General features: G+C 46.2%; 1 protein-coding gene across 1 annotated transcript in view; it reads left to right on the forward strand.

The window, feature by feature from the left end:
• The window catches only part of LOC117368642 (vomeronasal type-2 receptor 116-like), a 65,538-nt gene that overhangs the window by 32,871 nt on the left and 9,993 nt on the right, over positions 1–22,674 (forward strand). Inside the window, exon 6 of the mRNA XM_033962369.1 lies at positions 11,629–11,856. Within this exon, the coding sequence (XP_033818260.1) occupies positions 11,629–11,856 (228 nt within the window). The remainder of the gene's footprint in view (positions 1–11,628; positions 11,857–22,674) is intronic.

The raw sequence follows: 22,674 nt of genomic DNA on the forward strand, positions 1-22,674 counted from the left end.
TAGGAGAACCACCTTGTCATGATGGAATACAGTGAAAGGCGGGTCCGCCACCAGAGCCTGCAGCTCACTAACCCGCCGGGCGGAAGTGAGGGCAAGCAGGAAAATCACCTTCCAAGTGAGGAACTTAAGATGACATTTATCCAGAGGCTCAAACAGAGGTTTCATGAGTTGAGCCAGAACCACATTAAGATCCCAAACCACCGGGGGAGGTTTGAGAGGAGGATGAACATTCAAAAGACCCTTCATGAAACGAGAAACCAAGGGATGGAGTGAAAGAGCCTTCCCCTCCAGAGGCTGATGAAAGGCAGCAATCGCACTAAGATGTACTCAAATGGAATTGGTCTTCAGGCCAGACTGAGATAAATGAAGCAAATACTCCAGAACCAAAGACACAGGGACCGACACCGGATCCTAGCAGTGAGAGGAACACCAGGACGAAAATCTAGTCCACTTCTGAGAATAGCAGATTCTAGTCGAGACCTTCCGAGAGGCCTCCAATACCTCCCTGACCGACTGAGATACAGGAAGGGAAGTCAGGGGGAAAGAAACCAAGCAGTCAGATGAAGAGACTGAAGATTGGGATGTAACAGTGAACCCCGACTCTGAGATAGTAGAGAGGGAAACACAGGCAGAAGTAGAGGTTCCCGAACACTGAGTTGAAGTAGTAGGGAAACCCAAGGCTGGCGGGGCCACCGAGGAGCAATCAAGATCAGAGTGGCCCGCAACGATTTGAGATGGACCAGTGTCCGCAGAATCAGAGGGAAAGGCGGGAACGCGTACAGGAACCTCCCCTCCCAATCCAGGAGGAAGGCGTCGGCCTCGAGACGGTCCGGGGAGTGTATCCGGGAACAAAAGAGAGGCAGTTTGTGATTGAGGGGGGAGGCGAACCGATCTATCTGAGGCGTTCCCCACCTGTTGAACACTTGTCGCAAGACCTAAGAATGCAGGGACCACTCGTGCGGATGGAGGAGGCGACTGAGCCTGTCCGCCAGACAATTTCGCTCCCCTTGTATGTAAACCGCTCGAAGGAAGATGTTTTGGGACACCGCCCACTCCCAGAGATGGAGAGCTTCCTGACAGAGGGACCAGGACCCTGTCCCACCTTGTTTGTTGACATAATACATTGCCACCTGGTTGTCCGTACGGACGAGAACCACCTGGTCGTGAAGCAGATGTTGAAAAGCCACAGCGGCGAGATAGATGGCCCGAAGTTCCAGCACGTTGATGTGACAGCGACGATCCTCTGCTGACCACATCCCCTGAGTGCGTAGACCATCCAGATGAGTCCCCCAAGCGTACTCCGACGAGTCCGTGGTGAGGACCTTGTGGTGTGGAGGGGTGAGAAAGAGTAAACCGTTGGAAAGATTCGAAGAGTCGGCCCACCAACGGAGCGTTCTTTGCAAGGAAGGAGTCACTGTCACGAGACGGTTGATCGAGTCTCAATCCTGGCGCCATTCAGAGGCCAAGGTCCATTGCGGAATCCACTGATGGAGACGGGCGAAGGGAGTGACATGGACGGTAGAGACCATATGGCCTAGGAGTGTCATCATTCGTCGTGCTGGGACCGAGTCCAGCATCGAGATTTGTCAACTCAGATTTACCAATGCCTCCAGACGCGGAGGAGGAAGGAAGGCACGGAGACGGATCTTGTCCAGCATGGCCCCGATAAACTGTAAGGACTGAGAGGGGCACAGCTGGGATTTTGGGAAGTTTACCTCGAACCCCAGACCTTGAAGGTAAGTAATAGTCTGTCGGGTCGCTGAGATAACCCCCTCCCTGGACGGAGCCTTGATCAGCCAGTCGTCCAGGTAGGGGAATACCTGAAGACCCTGGGAGCGCAAAGTAGCTGCGACCACCACGAGACACTTTGTGAAGACCCAAGGGGACGAGGCCAGGCCAAAGGGGAGGACCCGATATTGTAGATGCAGGTCTCCCACCTGAAAGCGCAGGAATCTGCGATAAGCGGGATGCACCGGAACATGTGTGTAGGCCTCCTTCAGATCGAGGGAGCAGAGCCAATCGCCCTCGTCGAGCAGATGGTAAAGGATCGGAAGGGAAAGCATCCAAAACTTTTCCCGTACCAGAAATTTGTTGAGGCGTCTCAGGTCCAGAATCGGGCGCAGGTCTCCCGTCTTCTTCGGTACCAGGAAGTAACGGGAGTAAAACCCTTGCCCCCGTTGGCAGGGGGGAACCACTTCCACCGCCCTCAGGCGAAGAAGGTCTCGAGCCTCAGAGAGAAGGAGGGACAACTGCGTCCGATTGGGCGGACACGCACTCGGAGGGCTGTCGGGAGGGATCTCCCGAAAGTTGAGAGAGTACCCGGATGAGATCACGCCAAGGACCCAAGCGTGATGGACTCCCAACGAGGGTAAAAGGCTCACAGGTGACCCCCGATGGGAAGAAGGCCAGGCGGTGGTGCGGAGAGGGCCAGCCCCCGTCCGCGCATCCCATCAAAAGGGCAGAGACGGCTTGGCAGGGGCAGTCTGCTGGGATTTCGACAATGCCCTAGAATGAGCCTGCTGACGTCTAGGTGGAGGTCTAGAAAAGGCCGGGGTGGACTTTTGTGGGTAGCGGCGAGGCTTGCCCCATAGGGGACGCGAAGTGGTCGGCTTAGGCTTCGGATGCACAAGGGAGGCGAACGACCGCTCATGCTCCGACAAGCATTTTGTAGCCGCTTCAATAGTGTCGTCAAAGAGTTCCTTACCGACACAAGGTAGGTTAGCCAACCGGTCTTGGAGGTTGGGGTCCATGTCGACCAGGCGCAGCCATGCCAGCCGGCGCATGGCCACAGCAAAGGCAGCGATCCTCGAGGAAAGCTCAAAGCCGTCGTAAGCTGCATGAAACAGGTGGAGACGGAGGCTAGAAATATCCTCTAGTAGGAGGCCAAACGCCCCTCGGCGAGAGGCCGGCAAATCCGTTGCGAAGGCGCTCAACAGCCCAAGCAGATGTTTTAGATAGGATGAAAAAGTGAAAGTGTACTTCAGCACTCTAGAGGCCAATATAGAGTTCTGGTACAGACGGCGGCCGAATTTGACCAGGGTTCTGCCCTCGCGACCCGGAGGGACCGCAGCAGAGACCCGGGAGGGGTGAGCCTTTTTCAATGAAGATTCCACCAACAGCGATTGATGAGAGAGCTGTGGCTGCTCAAAACCCGGACAGGGTACCGTACAGGACTTTGACTTCATTTTAGAGGGGACAGCCGTCACCATGTAAGGAGTCTCGAGGTTCCTAATGAAGGTCTGCCGGAGCACAGGGTTCAGCGGCAGCTTGGGGGACTCTCGGGGCGGAAAAGGCATATCCAGCTCCGCCAGGTACTCCTTGGAAAACCTCGAGTCAGATTGGAGGTCCAAGTCAAGGGCACGTCCCATGTCCTGGACGAACCTCGTAAAAGAAGGGCGGGGCCGGAGTAAGGTGAGCGAGGGCCGCAGACAGCTCCGTCGATATCATCGCTCAGAGCATGTCCTGAAAAACCAGCACGGACAGCATCGAAGGCATGTCCGAGGCCGGGGTGCACTCCACCGGGGGCGACCTCGTATCAGAGTATTCCAAGTTTCCAAGTTTATTAGTTTTTAATATCCCGACCATAAAACAAATGTCTGGCCGGTTAACAATGTTTTGAAAAGGCTAAAAAATTTATAAAATGAAGTGAACGTAAATGACATAGACTAGACGAACTGGAAAGTGAGGGAAGTATGGGAGGGAGGGGAGAAATTACATAATTTAGTAAGAAAAGAGAAGATGGGGAGGGGATAGAACACGAAGGATAGGGTAGCTTTGTTGAGGCAAATACTTACTCGCGGTAAGAAGCAGAAAAAAGAGAGAGAAAGAAAGAAAAAGGGAAGAGGAAAAAAAATAATAATAATAATAATAATTTTGAGTAAGATTTGGGAGAAGCAAATGAGTGATTTAGGTTCATTCGAAGGCATCTTGAAATAAAAAAGTCTTTAAGCTAGTCTTGAATTTGATTAAATTTTGTTCATCGCGTAAAAATTGTGGAAGAGAGTTCCATAAAGTAGGTGCAGTTACTGCAAAATTAGTTTTTCGGGTGTAGTAGAATTCTTTTAGAGAAGGGATGAAAAGGAGTTTTTGGTCAGTGGATCTTAACGTTCGAGGAGAACATTGTGGAATTAATAGTTTATCAAGGAATAGTGGTTGATGAAAAAGTTTAATTTTAAAAGAAAGTAAGATGATTTTATAAGTGATGCGATGGGTGATGGGGAGCCAATGGGCCTCTTTAAGAAGAGGAGTAACATGATCAAATTTACCTTTTTTGTATATTAGTTTTATAGCAGAGTTTTGTATTAATTGCAGTCGTTGCAATTCTTTTTGAGGGAGTCCGTTTAAAAGGGAGTTACAGTAGTCTAGGTGGGAAATAACTAGGGAATGAGTTAGGATGTTGATTGAGTTAGTATCTAGAATGGGACAGAGTGATCGAATAATACGAAGTTTAAAAAAGCAGATTTTTACGACCGAACTTATGTGGTCATGAAAAGTAAGCTCTCTATCGATGATGACGCCAAGAAGTTTTATTTTGGTTAGCATTTGTATTGGTAAAGATTTGATTGAGATTGTTCCTAATAATGATTCAGATGTTTTGATTGGAAGAAGAAGCCCGCAAGATTTATCGATATTAAGTGAGAGTTTGTTTAAATATAGCCAGTCGCTGATGATGTTCAGTTTATTGTTTATTTCTTTTATTTCTGAAATGTTAGAAGTATTGATTGGGTGAAGGAGTTGTATATCATCGGCGTAGGCGTAAATTGTAAATCCTATAGATTGCGCCAAGGTAAGAAGCGGAGATAGAAAAATGTTGAAAAGTAAAGGAGATAAGATTGAACCTTGAGGGATTCCAAATGTTTGTGGTATGATTGAAGCAGTTTCATTTTTTGCTCGGACTTTGGAGCAGCGTTCATGAAAATAGGATGTGAACCAAGAAAGGGCACAACCTGTAATCCCGCAGTCTTTTAATCTGGAGAGAAGAAGAGAATGATCGATAGTGTCAAAGGCTGCAGACAGGTCAAGAGAGATTAGAATAGTAGATTTCTGATGATCGTGATGGTAGTGTATAGTTGAAATAAGCCCTAGTAGAGATAGTTCTGTGGAGTGAGAAGAGCGGAAACCGGTTTGGCATGGATGAAGGGCATGGGTTTTCTCGAGAAAATCTGTTAGTTGAGTGTGAATAATTTTTTCCGTTAGTTTAGAGATTAAAGGTAGATTGGCTATAGGACGATAGTTTTTAGGTAAAGTAGGATCTGTATTGTGTTGTTTGAGTTTAGGAAAGATGAGAGCAGTTTTCCAAGGGATTGGAACCGAGCTATCAGAAAGAGATTTGGAAATCATTTCCCAAAGGTATGGGCCGAAGAAAGAGAAGAATTTTTTAAGAAGTGATGGAGGAATGCTTTCCAAAAGGTTATTAGAGGAATTGAGCGATTGTAACATGAGAAATAGGTGAGATAAAGAGGGCATTTTAAAGTTAGCAAAGAAGCTGAAAGGTAGTTGAGTCGAGTCAACAGAGGTTTGAGCAGAAAGGGTAGGTAATGATGAACCTAATAGTGATCTAATATTTTTTTGATTTTTGTGTCAAAGAATTGTGAAAGTTCGACTGCTGATGGTAAGGTTGAGATTGGTGGATTTTGTTTTTTTTTTTAATATTTTGAAAGCGACTGTGCAAGGCTGAAGAGAGTGGAAGAATTGCGGGTAGATGAGATGAGCTTGGAGTAATATTCTTTTTTTGTTTGTTGAATAGTTTTTTTATAATAGGATGCTTTTTCTTTGAACTTGATAAGGTGATTGTTAAGTTGTGTCTTGCGCCATTTATTTTCAGCAGATCGGAGTTGTCGACGGAGAAGAGCTAGGTTTTCGTTGTACCAGGGATGATGTTTTTTAGAGGATTGATTTGAGGTAGATTTCTTTTCAGATATGGGTGCTAAGGAATCTAGTAAGGATGTTGTAGAAGTTTCCCAGAGATGGAATTGTTCGATGACTGAAAGGGAAGAGAAGTCTTTAAGATTTAAGTCAAAAGAGGACTGAATAGCCTGAAGCGTTATTTTGTTAATGTCTCTAGTGTTAGGGATATTTGTTGTTAGTTGATCATGATGGAGATATATAGGAATTTCTAAGTGCCAGGTAATCAAAGAGTGGTCAGACCATGGTACTGGATGAAAGTGGAAATTTTTGAAAAGGTGATTGATAGAGTTGGGACTGAGGATCATATCGAGAGTGTTTCTGGCGGAGTGTGTAGGCATATGGATGAGTGGAGAAAGTGATAGGTCAGAGAGCAAAGTTAATAGTTCAGAGGTATTATAATGATTAGGAGAATTGAAGTGTATATTAAAGTCTCCGAGGATTATAGAATCAGGATAGGCGATATAAAAGTCAGATATGGTAGAAATCAAGGAAGAAAGTGAGGATTTAGAAACTGGTGGTGGTAAATAGATCAAAAGAAAATTAAGAGAAGAAAAATGTTTAATGGAGAAATGGAGAGTTTCAATTAGGGTATTAGAGGATAGATTGGTGGTATTGGACTGGAGAAAGATAGAAGTATGATAGATGACAGCTAAACCACCTCCTTTTTTTGTTTAGGCGGGGTTGAAAAATAGCTTTATAGTTGGGGGGGCAGGCTTGGGTAATGTAAGCTTCTTCTCCCTGTGATAACCAGATTTCAGTAAGGCATAATATTTGAAGATTATGTTGTGTGATAGTATCATGGATCAAATGGTATTTATTTTTTATGGAACGTACGTTGATTAGGCCTGAGTTAAATTTAGAAGGGGAGTTATGTTGTTTAAGATTGAGAATATTAGTGGGATGTATCGTGATGTAATGTCTAGGTCGGATAATGGTAGTTGAATGGGGTGTATGTTTATGAGGTCGATGACCCCAAATGTGGTGGAGGCACGGCCCGAAGGTTTAGAGGACTTCGCCGGGGCCGAAGGCAAGGAAGTTCCACCATGCCCGGCCGGCGTCCCCGAGGCTGGCTTCTTCGCTGATGCGGAACCTGAGGAAGGAAGCGGGGACCTACTTATAGCCGAGGACTTCAGGGAACCCAAAGTCTTCGGGGTCGAGTCTCGAGGCGGGGCCGATGTAGCCGAGGCTGAGGTCAAGTCCGGGGCCGAAGCCGGGGCCGACTTCGAGGCCGAGGTCGAGGGCTGGTCGACCGCAAAAAGGTCCGACATCCTGGCCTTACGCCGACGGAGCGCCCGGTTTTGGAAAGTGGCACACCGGGGACAGGACTCGGTGGGATGATCAGCACCCAAACACCGGATGCACCAACGATGCGGGTCGGTAAGCGAAAGCAGACGCTCGCACCGGGTGCACTTTTTAAACCCGGACAGAGGCCGGGACATAAGACGAAAAATAGGCCGCGGCCAGGGAGGCCACACGGCCATGACAACCCGGGAGAACCCGGGCGGTCAAAAATGAACCGTGACTTCGCGATTCGACAGCAGGAACAAAAAATAAAACAATAAACAGGCGCACAGCGACTTCCAACAAATTTAAAATAAGAAATTGCAGTGCAAGAAGGCACATGGGGCAGAGCCTAAGAAATACAGGACTTCTTGGCTCCGCGGAAAAAAATGAACTGGAGACCACGAGGAAGCGATGCGCCCTCTAGTGGAGCAGGAGGCACACATGCGTGGTGCAGCACAGCAAACTTGAATCTTCAATCAAGTTTGCTTGAAAAGCTGTCCGCATCGGGGCTCCGTAGATGACGTCACCCACATGTGAGATTATCATGCCTGCTTGTCCTGGGATAATATAAATTATGTCTGAATTGTCATGACATCAGAAGTACATATGGAGTAGTTGCAGGTGATGCTTGGGACAGTTCTGATTGTGTTAGTTCGGTTTTATGTGTTTTTGAATAGAAGGGTTTTTATTTCTTTTTTGAAGGTTTTGTAGTCTGTGGTCGAGGTCAATAGGTTGTAGAGTTGTGGGTCGAGTGTTAGGAGGTTATCGAACAGTTTTTTTTCTTTTGACGATTTTGGTTGGAGGGTGTGTGAATGGTGCGTGAGTTCTATGTCTGGTTGAAGTGGATTTAATTATTTAGCTGAAGAAATTAGTAAACCCCCCCCCCATTCCACACACATTAATTCTCTTCCATTTTTGTTCCCATTCTAAAAAAACACTGATAAGTTCCCAGAAAAAAAATGCATTAAAATAAGAAGTGAAAACAAAGGCCCCTACAGATGAGAACATAACATAAGAATAGCCTAACTGGGTCAGACCAATGGTCCATCATGCCCAGTAGCCCATTCTCATGGTAGCCAATCCAGGTCACTAATACTTGGTCAAAACCCAAAGAGTAGCAACATTCCATGCCACCGATCCAGTGCAAGCAGATACTTCCCCCATGTCTTAATAACAGACTATGGACTTTTCCTCCAGGAATTTGTCCAAACCTTTCTTAAAATCAGCAATGCTATCTGCTTTTACCATAACTTCTGGCCACTTCATTTTTAAGCTTAGTTCTTTCCTTCCAAACAGAGACCTTGCTAGATGTCAAATACAGAAAGAACAAGGTAACTTCACAAGGACTTAGCTGTGCAGGAAATGTGAATCTCCTCATACACCCACCATATAGTGCAAAAATGTGCAAAGATCTGGTTTTTTCTTTCGATCACTACTTAGTCTAATGCCACACAAGCAACGCTGTTACAAACATATTCTGAAGATCAATGCTAAGGTTAACAAAGTTTCCTTCCTTGGACCAGAAGGAGATACTGACAAACCACTAGAAGAGATCCCAAAACAACTACCCAGGCACAACACCCAAAGACCCACTCAGTGTGTGAACCAGTTGAGTGGAGTGGACTAACTGGGGGGTGGAAATGGGCCCAGAGTTTGCTCAGCAGAATTTCCAAGACCACCTCTTCCTCTCAACATATTGACACGCTGCCACCACCACCACCACCATTAGAACACCTCAACGGGTAGGCCAGCAATGCTTATAAACTTTATAAAACACATTATTATATTTTCTTATAAAGTACATATTTTAATTGAACTCTCTGACATCCTCAGCCTTGCCATTCACAAAAATAGAAGGAAGAAAAGTTCCCGTTTCCTGTTGTGTCATGTCCCCGGCCTATACAATATTTTTCTTCTGCAGACCCTTCAAAAGTCTGACCAAATCCTCGTTTCACTTGCATTATAAAGTACTGAGGATGCCATCTCTCTCCAATCCCAGGAACTAAAGTCTAAGATAGTAGTGCAAACTAGTGCTGCCCGATTCAAGAAAAAAATTTTTCGATTCGATTCAGCCTATTGAATTGGTTTTTCGATTCAACTTTCCTGCCCAATTGGGTGTTTATTTTTTTTTAAACATCCTGGTGGGTTTATTTTATAGCTTTTTCATCCCCCTTTGGCTTCTCCTAACCACACTGGCGCTGTGGTGTAAATAAAATAAAGAAACAAAAAGGACTTTTCCTCTCTCTGTTAAATCCTAGCTCATGTTTGCGGTCTAACACCAGCTCTGGCAGAATACACATTTCAAATCTGACATATTGTAATCACAAAACAGAAAATAAAATTAGTTTTTCTACCTTTTGTTGTCTGGTTATTTTTCATATCTTGTTGGTCCAAGGCTCTGGTTGTCTTCTGATAACTTGCTTGCCAGGGTCTCCTTCTTCCTTCTTTCTGCATGCTAACCATCCATCTGCCATCTCTGTTCTCCCCGTTTCCCTTCCCTCCCCAGGAGGTCTGGCATCTATCCTTTTTTCGTCTCCCTCCACAGATCTATCTTTTCTTAACTACCCTTTCATCCAGCATCTCTCCCTCCTTCCCCATCACCCCAGGGTCCACCATCTCTCCCTTTCTTTTCCCAACTACCCTCCTATCCAGTATCTCTATCTCCCCCTCCACACCATCCCTTGTGTCCAACTTCTCTCCCTTTCTGTTCCTTCCCTCTCTAAAAACTATGGTCCATCATCTCTCCCTCTTCTCTATTTTCAGACCCATTATTTCTTCCCACCCAAAGTCCGGCATATGCGCGTATCTTTGAACACCCTCATTCCCTCCGTGTATTTCTACACCAGGGCCCCCCTCCCTGAAGGCCTGCCCCCCCTTAAAGGTCTGCATCCCACCCCTGAAGGTCTGCATCCCACCCCTGAAGGCCTGCACTCCCCCCTAAAGGCCTGCACTCCCCCCAAAGGCCTGCACCCCCCCTCCAAAGGCCTGCAACCCCCCTCCGAAGGCCTGCATCCCCCCTTGAAGGCCTGCCTGCCTGTCCCCCCCTGAAGGCCTGCCTGCCTGATCCCCTTGAAGGCCTATCCCCCCCTTGAAGGCCTGTCCCCCCCTTGAAGGCCTGCCTGTCCCCCCCCCTTGAAGGCCTGTCCCTCCCTTGAAAGCCTGCCTGCCTATCCCCCCCTTTGAAGGCCTGTCCCTCCCTTGAAAGCCTGCTTGATCCTCCCCCTTGAAGGCCTGACCCCCTTTGAAGGCCTGCCTGCCTGTCTCCCCCTTGAAGGCCGGCCTGCCTGTCACCCCTCCCTCCCCCTTGAAGGCCTGCCTGCCGGCCTGCCTGCCCGCCCCACCCCGAAGGACCGCTCACCCCCCTGCACCATCTGAATCAGCCCGCAGCAGGATCGCGATGTCAGCAATCCCTTCGCTGCTTCGGCGCTGCTTCCTCCGCCACGGTCCTGCCGCTTCTCTGATGTCAGAGGAGGGGAGGGGCGGGACCACGGTGCAGGAAGCAGCGCCGAAGCAGCTCAGGGATCGCCGACATCGCGATCCCGCTGCGGGCTGCTTCATAGGTGGTGCAGGGAGGTCAGGGGGGCGAGCGGTCCTTCGGGGGTGGGGGGAACTGAACAGCAAGGCCGGGAGCACCCCCCTCAGGGCTGGCACCCGGGGCAGACCGCCCCCTCCCCTTAGTACGCTACTGCCTGGAGCGGAACTCCCAACAATATCGGGGAGTACTGTATATATAAAAATCTAATAAATATGAATTTAGAAGTGCAAAAATTGGTAATAGTTATAATAAAATGCCCAAAGTGTCAAGTGCAAAATCACAACATTCCAGAATTTCAAAAAGCAAAGAAAAGTGCATAAATCACTACTGATGACGGGATGACGGGAGGAAGGCTGGAGAGAAGCGGAAATGTACTAAACAAAAAAATTGCGAATTTGTGAAATCGCAAGTGTCGAAACCGCGAATGGGGAGGGGGAAGTGTATTTCTCCTTATAGTTATAAACAAATCTTTATGTATGCTTAAAATTACCTGTCTAACCTAATACTACTTAAAATGCAACCCTCATTTCTTTTTTTTTTATTCTTTTAATAACTTACATCAAGTGCATCAAAAAATATCCACCTTTTAACTTAATATATCACTTGAATTCTACAATTTTTCATATTAAATGAAATTTATCCCTTTCCCTCCCATCCCTTTAATATCTCATATCATATAATACAGTCCCCCTCCCCCCACCCAATTCTTTCATTTGTACAAATCAGGGGAAATGATACCTCTTCATTACAATAATTTGTTAATGGCCTCCACACATCTTGAAATTTATTAAAATTCCCTTTCTGAATAGCTAATGATCTTTCTATTTTATAAATATGACATACTGAATTCCACCAAAAACTGTAGTTCAATCTATTCCAATTTTTCCAATTACATTTCTTAGCTTCATCGTTATCTGAGGAACCTCCATTTTAAGAATGGTCTAGGGGAAGAGATGTACCTGGATGAAAATGGAGAACTCGCCATTGGATACGATATTTTGAATTTGAACTATCTTCCTAATACAACATTGGAATATAAAGCTGTTGGACGTTATAACCCCCATGCTCCCCCAGGGCAGGATTTCACCATTGATGAAAAGGCGATCATCTGGGAGAGTTCTTTCACTCAGGTCAGATTTAAGCGATCAGAGGTGTTGATTCAAACAGGTATCATGAAACTTGTCATAAAATGGTCAATAGAATGGTGTATTTTGGCTTTCTGGGCAAAACGTTAGCTTCCAGATTCTGTAAAGATCACTTAAATTGGAGTGCTGATCCCATTTGTGTACATATAGGGCTAGATTCACTAAGCAAACCGATCGTGTACCGATCGGTTTGTGACTCCTTTGTGACCTGATTTTCCTCTGATCCGATTCACTAACCTCTCCTCCGATCCAATTCTGATCCATGCATGCAAATGAGGGGAAACAGCATGCAAAGTAGGAAGGACGCAATTCACTAAACATTTTTCAGGCACACCAACTGGCTGGCCAATCCAAAAACAAGTGACTGGTGAGGACCAGTCACTTGTACTAAAACCCTGCTCTCAGCCCCAGTCTCCTGCTCTCAGCCCCGATCTCCTGCTCTTAGCCCCAACTCTCCTGCCCTTCCCCGCAGTGCAAGCCCATTGTTTTAACGTGCCTTTATAATCAAGAGCCTGCAATGCAGTTATGCAGAATATATAAAAATTCTTCCTTTTTTATATATTCTGCAAAAACCTTTAACCCGCATGCCTTTCCCCCCATGACGATGCCCCCCAATAATCCCCCCATTTGCCTTTGCCCACTGCTGTCGCAGCCTATGGCAGCAAGGGCAGGGCCTAAGGCCCTGTTTGGCTAAGGTGCCTCAGGCTTCACCCTTGGGAGGGGCCTGAGGCGCCTCATCTAATCAGGGACTTCCTTAGTAAGTAATGCCTCTCTCGATGAGTCTGATGCATGGCCCTTGTTGGCTCAGGCACCTCAGACTCCTCCCTTGGAAGGGGCCTGAGGCACCTCAGCCAATCAGGGCCCTCCTTGGTGAGTACCTAAGTACCTAAGTACTCACTAAGGAAGTCCCTGATTGGCTGAGGCACTTTCAGGCCCCTTCCAAGGGAGGAACCCAAGGCGCTTGATGCAATCAGGGCCTTAGACCCCACCCCATGCATCAGACTCATCGAGAGAGGCATTGGAGCATCCCTCCTTATCTGTTAAAGGTACGGGGAGGGGACCGGGAACAGGGAGGGGGCATCTGGTGGGTGGCAGGAGGGAGTCGGCCTCCCTCCTGCCATATGTTTTTTTTGTGGGGGTGAAGTTAGGAGTGGGACCGATAGCAGGAGGGAGTGGGAACCCTCCTGCCATAATTTTAAAGGGCGGCAGTGGCAGGGCACATTTTTGGGAGGATTCGGGGAAGGGGGATGGGGCATTTCTCGAGAGAGGGAGAGGGGTTCATGTTTTTTTTTTAATCAAGCTGATATTTTGTGTGTCGAAAACACGCAAAATATCTACCCGATTAAAAAAAAATTAAAAGCCGGCAGAAGACCTGACAGCAGTGACAAGAGGCTGGTTCTCCTGTCACTACTGTCAGAGCTCTAGCGATCCATGTAGTCGGTTGGTGGCGTGCTTCCTGTGGCAAAAGCACAGGTGGAAGAACAAATGGCTAAAGATGTAAAAAAGGGAGACAAAAATTTTTCTGATATATTAGTGAAAGGAGGAAATGAAAAATGGAATTTCTAAACTAAAAGATGCTGGGAACCGATATGTGGTGTGTGATGAGGAAAAAGCAAATATGCTAAACAAATACTTCTGTTCTGTGTTCACAGAAGAAAATCCTGAAGAAGGACCGAGATCGTCTTGCAAAGTTACATGTGAAAATGGAGTAGATTCTGCGCCGTTCATGGAGGAGAGTGTTTATGAGCAACTTGAAAAACTGAAGGTGGACAAAGCGATGGGACCAGACGGGATCCATCCCAGGATACTAAGGGAGCTCAGAGAGGTTCTGGCAAGTCCTATTAAAGACTTGTTCAACAAATCTCTGAAGACAGGAGTGGTTCCTGGGGATTGGAGGAGAGCAGATGTGGTCCTTATTCACAAAAGTGGTCACAGGGATGAAGCAGGAAACTACAGGCCGGTGAGCCTCACTTCGGTTGTTGGAAAGATAATGGAAGTGTTGCTGAAAGAAAGGATAGTGTACTTCCTTGAAACTAATGGGTTACAGGATCTGAGGCAACATGGCTTTACAAAAGGTAAATCGTGCCAAATGAACCTAATTGAATTTTTTGATTGGGTGACCAGAAAGCTGGAGTACATATGCTAGATGTAATTTACTTAGATTTCAGCAAAGCCGTTGATATGGTTCCTCATAGGAGGCTGTTGAACAAACTTGAAGGGCTTAAGTTAGGACCCAAAGTGGTGAACTGGGTTAGAAACTGGCTGTCGGACAGACGCCAGAGGGTGGTAGTTAATGAAAGTCACTCGGAGGAAGGAAAGGTGAGTAGTGGAGTCTCTCACGGTTCGGTGCTGGGGCCAATCCTGTTCAATATGTTTGTGAGTGACATTGCTGAAGGGTTAGAAGGAAAAGTGTGCCTTTTTGCAGATGATACCAAGATTTATAACAGAGTAGACATCGAAGAGGGAGTGGAAAATATGAAAAAGGATCTGCAAAAGTTAGAGGATTGGTCCAATGCCTGGCAACTAAAATTCAATGCAAAGAAATGCAGAGTAATGCATTTGGGGATTAATAATTGGAAGGACCCGTATATGCTTGGAGGTGAGAAACTCATATGCAAGGACGGGGAGAGGGACCTTGGGGTGATAGTGTCCGAAGATCTAAAGGCGAAAAAACAGTGTGACAAGGCGGTGGCTGCTGCCAGAAGGATGCTGGGCTGTATAAAGAGAGGCGTAGTCAGTAGAAGGAAGAAGGTATTCAGAAAAGGGAATTATGATGCAATGAGGAAAATGGTGGGGAAGAAACTCAACGGCAGCACAAGGAAGATAGAGTCCGTAGAAAGCGCCTGGACCCTGCTCAAGCGTACGGTGCACGAAGCACAGAACCTGTACGTCCCCAGGTTCAGAAAAGAGTGCAAGAAAAATCGAATAAAGAACCCAGCATGGATAACGGCAGCTGTAAAAAAGGCGATCAGTAACAAGAAAACATCGTTCAAAAAATGGAAACAGGACCAAACGCAGGCCAACCAAAAGGAACACAAGGAAAGCCAGAAGGAGTGCCACCGAGTGGTTAGGAGAGCAAAGAGGGAATATGAAGAGAGACTAGCGGGAGAGGCAAAAAATTTCAAATCATTCTTCAGGTACGTAAAGGGAAAGCAACCAGCGAGGGAGGAAGTGGGGCCCTTGGATGATGGGGATAGAAAGGGAGTAGTGAGGGAGGAAAAAGAAATAGCTGACAAGTTAAATGACTTCTTTACGTCGGTCTTCACGAGGGAGGACACATCCAACATTCCGGAACCAGAGGAAATAGAAAATGGAGATCAAGATAGCAAGCTGGTCCAATTAGAGGTGAGCCAGGAGGATGTCCTCAGGCAGATAGACAAGCTAAAGAGCGACAAGTCGCCAGGTCCAGACGGCATTCACCCAAGGGTGCTCAAGGAATTAAGGAATGAAATAGCAGAGACACTTCAGCAAATATGCAACCTATCCCTAAAAACTGGAGAGATCCCGGAGGACTGGAAAATAGCTAATGTCACGCCCATCTTCAAGAAGGGTTCGAGGGGCGACCCAGGAAACTATAGGCCGGTAAGCCTCACATCGGTCCCGGGAAAGATGATGGAGGCACTGATTAAGGACAGCATCTGTGACCATATCGAAAAAAATGGACAGCTAAGGTCGAGCCAGCATGGGTTCTGCAAGGGTAGGTCGTGCCTCACAAACTTGTTGTACTTCTTTGAGGGGGTAAATAACCAGGTGGACAAAGGTGAACCCATAGACATAATTTACCTAGACTTCCAGAAAGCCTTCGATAAGGTACCACATGAGCGGTTGCTCAGGAAGCTATGGAATCATGGGGTGCACGGGGAGGTCCACCGATGGATCAAAAACTGGCTGGCAGACAGGAAGCAGAGGGTTGGTGTAAAGGGCCATTACTCGGACTGGCAAGGGGTCACGAGCGGGGTTCCTCAAGGATCGGTGCTGGGACCGCTCCTGTTTAACATATTCATTGACGACCTGGAGGCGGGAACAAAATGCGAGGTCATCAAATTCGCAGATGACACCAAACTATTCAGCAAGGTTAAAACCACAGTTGACTGCGAGAATCTCCAAAGGGATCTTACGACATTGGAAGAATGGGCGAAAAAGTGGCAAATGAGCTTCAATGTAGGGAAATGCAAGGTCATGTATATAGGGAGAAGGAACCCGATGTTCACTTACAAAATGGGGGGATCAATGCTAGGGGTCAGTAATCTGGAAAGAGACTAGGGAGTGATGGTAGACACGACATTGAAGGCGTCGGCACAATGCGCCACAGCCTCGAGGAAAGCAAACCAAATGTTAGGTATCATTAAGAAGGGTATCTCAACCAGAACGAAGGAAGTCATCCTGCCACTGTACCGGGCTATGGTGCGCCCGCATCTGGAATACTGTGTACAGTACTGGTCACCGTACCTCAAAAAGGACACGGCAATGCTTGAGGGAGTCCAGAGAAGAGCAACTAAACTGATTAAGGGAATGGAAAACCTTACATACACTGACAGACTGAAGAAGCTGGGGCTGTTCTCCTTGGAAAAGCAGAGACTCAGAGGAGATATGATAGAGACCTTCAAGATCCTGAGGGGCATCGAAAAGGTTGACAAAGACAGATTTTTCAATTTGAAAGAAACCACAAGAACAAGGGGTCACTCGATGAAATTGAAGGGGGACAGGTTTAAAACAAACGCAAGGAAGTTCTTTTTCACACAGAGGGTGGTGGACACATGGAACACCCTTCCGGAGGCCGTGATAAGAAATAGCACAGTACAGGGTTTCAAGGATGACCTGGATAGGTTCCTGGAAGACAAAGGGATTGAGGGGTACAGATAAGAGCAGTGGAAGGTTTAGAGATAAGTGTAGAGGTAGGCATAAAATTAGTCAGGGACCGCTGACCAGGCAATATGCCTGATGGGCCGCCGCGTGAGCGGACCGCTGGGCTGGATGGACCTCTGGTCTGCCCCGGCGGAGGCGACTACTTATGTACTTATGTACTTATGTACTTATATATTGATGCCCCTGTACAGGTCATTGGTAAGGCCCCACTTGGAGTATTGTGTTCAGTTTTGGAGACCCTATCTGGCAAAGGACATAAGAAGACTTGAAGTGGTCCAGAGGACGGCGACGAAAATGATAGGAGGCTTGCGCCAGAAGACGTATGAGGAGAGACTGGATGCCGTGAATATGTATACCCTAGAGGAAAGGAGAGACCTGGAAGATATGATTCAGACATTCAAATACTTGAAGGGTATTGTCACGATCCTAGCCCTAAAGCTGGACTCGTGCCTGGCCGTGATAGGACGAAGGTCACCCCTAACATACAGAGCACTAAGGAAAGAGATAGGGTAGTGAGCAGTAAGAAGGAAATTACTGACTGCCCCTTTAAGACTAAAAAAATCCAGTTGCAGGGAGTGGAGGTTGTTAAGAGGAACAGCTTGGAACAGCCTCTGAGACACACCTCTCCCTCTGCTAGTCCCCAGCTGAGGGTAATAAGCAAGAGTGCAGCTAAACCTAAGAAGGCAGTGCAACCAACTCCTCCCCCTCTGAGAACAGGGTGTGGGAAGTTGTGCAATTTAGAGGCTGCCCTCAGAAGGAAAAGATCAGTCTTTCCTGGGTCAGCTACAGGAGAGGACTCTCCTGATGGAGCACTGCAGCCCCAGGATTTTGAAATGACTGAGGCTGATACTGACCTTGGAACCAGCCAGCAGCCAGTACTTGAACCCATGGACTGGACACAGACGGAAGGACTGCCTGAAGATTGCGGCATGGACTGGAGTTAAGTGGCAGGTCTGTGCAGTCTATATTATAGCAGGGTTAAGCTAAGGAGGGGTTGCTCAAGGCAAGCTGCCCTGAGAATATAATGAGGCTGCTACTGCTGTGTTCATTTGGAACAGGGAAAGAAAAAAAAAAAAACGTTTGTTTTGTTCCAAGTGTTGAATGACTGAATACCTGAAGTTTTGAACTAGGTTTTGAATGGGTTAAGATACCTGAGGGAAGTAAGGAACCTTGGGGAGAATCCACTTACCATTTGGGTGGGTTAGTGGAGCCATTCGTGGCATTCTGTTTTACAGAAAAGTTTAAAAAGGTGGATTCACTTACTCCCCTCCCCCCCACATCAGCTTAGCTAAGCTGATTGGGAGCAAGCCAGCAGAACCACAGGCTTGCATATAGCTCTATCAAAAGGGCTGGCTTTATTGCTGAAGACTTGGTGAAGCTTGAAGGCCGCAACATTTGTGGACATTTACTTAGACCAACTAATAACAATGATTTTGGGACTATGTGATATTTTACTTACCTGAATTAAGGTGGTAACTGAGCGCTTTTGATTTGAGCTCTGTTTTGCTTTGTTTTGTTGCTGGACTATCATTGTTACTTGTGGAGCTAGGTCCAGTTGTGCATAGACTCACACATGCCACAATAAATGACTTTATTTTTGAACCAAGATTTGATTTTTCTTTGATAACCATTATAGTTCCAGTGTTGACAAGGCTGGTCCAGCAGGACTTCCTACTTGCAGGAAGCACGTGAGGGCCTCGTTGAAGTGAGCAGAGCCGGGGTTACTGAGGACGCAGGTACCGGCTCCGCTACAGTATTAACGTAGAACAAAATCTTTTCCAGAGAAAGTAAAATTGTAAAACCAGAGGATATAATTTGAGGTTGAGGGGTGGTAGATTCAAGAGCAATGTTAGGAAATACCTGGAATGCGCTCCCGAGAGAGGTGGTGGAGAGGAAAACGGTGACTGAATTCAAAGAAGCGTGGAATGAACACAGAAGATCAAGAATCAGAAAATAATATTAAATATTGAACTAAGGCCAGTACTGGGTAGACTTCCACTGTCTGTGTCTGTATATGGCCATTTGGTGGAGGATGGGCTGGGGAGGGCTTCAATGGCTGGGAGGGTTTAGATGGGCTGGAGTAGGTTTTAACGAAGATTTCGGCAGTTGGAACCCAAGCACAGTACCGGGTAGAGCTTTGGATTCTTGTCCAGAAATAGCTAAGAAGAAAAAATTAAAAAAAAAATTAAATTGACTCAGGTTGGGTAGACTGGATGGACCTTTCGGGTCTTTATCTCCCGTCATCTACTATGTTACTATGTATGAAGATGGTTGGTGGATTGTTGGTCTGCCTCCAATCGCCCATGGATCGGACACGGATTGGAAGGTTAGTGAATCTAGCCCATAGTAATTAGTCAATTGGGATTAATTGACACTAATTAACTGTTACAGGCACGTCTGCCTACTTACTCCTGTCTCATTTGAAATAGAAAGAAAGAGGATGGGGCTTGATATTTTGCTTTTTTCACTGATTACAAAGTGTTTTACATGTTTTATACAGGTACTTAATGTAAACATGGGTTATAAAATAAATTTGAAATATGTTATAGTTTACCCAGGGCAGAAGACCTGACAGAAGTTTTTTTCCTCTAAAAAGTTTTTTTGTTGTTAGCCAGCAAAATGAATGCTGTATTTGCCTGACTGACAGTAAGAATTCTAGAATGCTGATGTCTGCATCAGGTCTGATGATCTCATGTAGAAGTGAGCAGTGCTGATCAGGATTCTAAAATTGCCAGAGAGAGCAATTGGGGAGTGATCAGTCTGGAAGACAGGTTGGTTTGGGGTTGCTTGAGAATAATTTAAGAAACATCGTGGGTGGAAAAAGTTTAGGGAATTTCAATTATCCATTCTTTTCTATGGGTAGTTAGTCAAAAAGTAAAGAAACAAATATAATTTTCAGGGTGATAGAGTTTTGCTTCCTTTGATTTTTTTTTAAAGTTAGGAAGTAGGTTCGCTATTGATTAGAGCTGAATCTCCATAGAGGAAAGAAGAAGCGCTGGTACCCAACCGCTGTGTAAATAAAACAACGGAACCTTGTGAGAAAAATTTACATCTGAACTCTGTGAGGATAAAATTATTTGAAAGGACTAAATTCTTTGAGGAAAATTTTATTTGGAATCTTATTCTAAAGTTATTTAGATATACAGTGGTATCTCGGTTTACGAGTGCACCGGTTTGCGAGTGTTTTGCAAGACGAGCAAAACATTTGCAAACTTGGTGCCTCGTAAACCGAGCTTGCCTCGCTGTACGAGTGCCCCCCCTCGATCCGGCATCCCCCCCAGCAATCCGGCATACCCCCCCACTCGCGTTGCCCCACCCTCCACCGCGATCCTACTTCCCTCTCCCCCCCCCCCCCCCGAGCACATCAATGACACTAACTTTACCCTGTCTTGGCACCAGTGCCGGTGCCCGAAGATCCTCCCTCTTCTGGCACGGCCTGGGCTGGGCGGTGCATTGGAGATCCTCCCTCTTCTGGTCTGGGCTGGGCTGGACTGGCTTTGAGCATTTGCGCATGCTCAAAGCCTTCTGGTCTCGCTCTCAATCTCGGAGAGATTACTCTCTCAATCTCGGAGAGAGTAACAATTTTCATTTGTTACTTCTATAACTTTTCTACAATTATTATTGGTCCTAAGCCAGCACTTATGATAGGTTCAGGGGTACAAATTATAGTCCTATAGGAAACTAGCTCATTTCTCTGCTTATCTAAATCTTACAGGTCTAAATGCTACATGTACAGAAGGGCAGGGCACATCATGGCTCAAACTCTTATCTATTCAGCTTACAATGTGGTAAGGTAGGGACATACATTTTAGGCAGATGAAGTCAATAGATTGTAAACTTTCTTCAGCTATGTAGACCAGAGCAATATTTTAAACAACAGTTAACCATTTCATGACCCTACATTCCCCCCTTTCAGGCTGGCCAAGCCCCCTAAGGAGCCAAGCCTGATAAAATAAAGTTAGGGGGTCAGGAAAGTCGGGGTCCCCAATGGGTAAGGGTCGATATGGGAGAGGGCAAGGGCCAATGCAGCAGTGGAACGTTTGACAACAGAGTCCATAGTTCAGTAGAGCAGCTTTATGGCTATGGGGACCATACAGGGCAGGCAGCAAAGGAGCAGAGAAGACAGGGCGGCAACCAGCAAGATGATCTTCAGTGCTGAACCAGAGGGCAACCAGGAGCCGAAGGTACCAGAGATCCAGTATGCAGTAAGGTCACGCCAGGTCTGGTCAGGAACATGAGCCAGTTTGGTGATACGATCCACATCGTCCTCAATCACTTTACCATCATCATCAAGTTCAAGGCAACAGTTTAGAAAGGTTGAATTTACCACAGACACCACCTTCTGTCTACAGCTAGGCAGTTCTGATAGATAGCAGTGTGCATTTTAGCATTCGTTCTGACAATGGTACTCAGAGCTCAGGTGGTCTCATTAGTTATCAGTTCGAATACAGCTTGTAGACAAATAATGCAGTTCAGCATATAGATTGGGGTCCGATAGCCCCAGGTGCCATCTTCAGTCCATGTGGCAGGTCCATAAGCAGCAAAGATCCATTTTGCAGGACAGTCATTACCCCATTCACCTATTTTAAGGGAATTGGTGGAAGTAGACCGCTTTTGGCGACCCCTGGTGTTGAATACAGGGGCTCCCAGGTGTTCACCATCGGCTAGCGGTAACAGGAAGAAGCTGGGACGGATCATGCAAAGCACACATGTACCAGTCCAGTTAGCAGGCAACCAAGAGTAGGCAAACAGATCACAGAGCCAATATCAACTATCAGGAGCTGACCATCATTCATAGGAAGTTTCATTAAGCAGTGTCTGAAGTGCGCTGAAGACAGTGGGAAGCAACAATGGAGGTTCGCAAGGCCCATCGTGAAGGTCGTGGACCTGACGTAAAAGTGAGGGTCTGTGAAGTCAGGTTTAACATGTCCAGCTGTATTGCCTCCCATAGCCACTGTTCTCCCATACCAGTCCCTCCTCATACAAAACAATTGCTAATATTAAGAGTCTGACCTATAGTTTCAGCAAACTGTATAAACAGATTTCTAGTGATTACAGGATATTAGTATCTACTTTCATAATTTCATAAAACTGGGGAAACATCACAGAGTGATGGACAGGAGCACATGAGCGGGATACAATTCGGACATATACAACAGTACCTGGGTCTCACCTTTTACCATCAATATACAATACCATGCAGTTTCTGGCCTTCTGGACTTGGACATTAGGATTCCAGTTATATGGGTCAGTGGTAGTGAAAACCATGGGATTACAGTAGCCTGTAGTACACAAGGGGCCGGAGCTAGGACCTATAGTAAGGGAGGCAGAGGGGGTATTGGCTGAGTATTTATGAGGGTTCTTGTAGGTGGCCCACAAGACACTTTCCTATAAAGGACAGGCTCCACCATTAGTGAAGGTTTCCTCATAGGGGCAGTTATTAAAGGCATCAGGTTATACAGACATATATGCTTAGCACATTTGGTATAATAACACAATCAATCTAGGGAGCCACACAAAACTGTATTAGGGGTAGTACCATGACCTTGAGAAACATCAAATAACACACATGTATCACAATACAAAGACACCGGGCGAGTGGGGTCTACAATAAGAGTCTAATTGATAAGTGGACCCTCAACATTATAAATGCAGATTTCCGTCCACTTTTAAACTTCATCACCAGTAGGTTGGAAACAGAAAATACCCTCAAATGTTTGAGACTTTCTGTACTTAACTCCTTCATGCAAACAAACATCAGGCAAAAGGGCTAGGGGCACTTGTTAAGTACAATAGGAAAGAAATAATAATAATAATAATAATAATAATAACAGTTTATATACCGCAATACCGTTAAGTTCTATGCGATTTACAGAAGATTAGTGGAGTACAAGTTGAGTTGATGTACAAGTTGAGTTAACTTAAGGGATGTGGGAA

Source organism: Geotrypetes seraphini, chromosome 10 (genome assembly GCF_902459505.1).
Source record: "Geotrypetes seraphini chromosome 10, aGeoSer1.1, whole genome shotgun sequence".
In the NCBI taxonomy this organism is placed as follows: domain Eukaryota; kingdom Metazoa; phylum Chordata; class Amphibia; order Gymnophiona; family Dermophiidae; genus Geotrypetes; species Geotrypetes seraphini.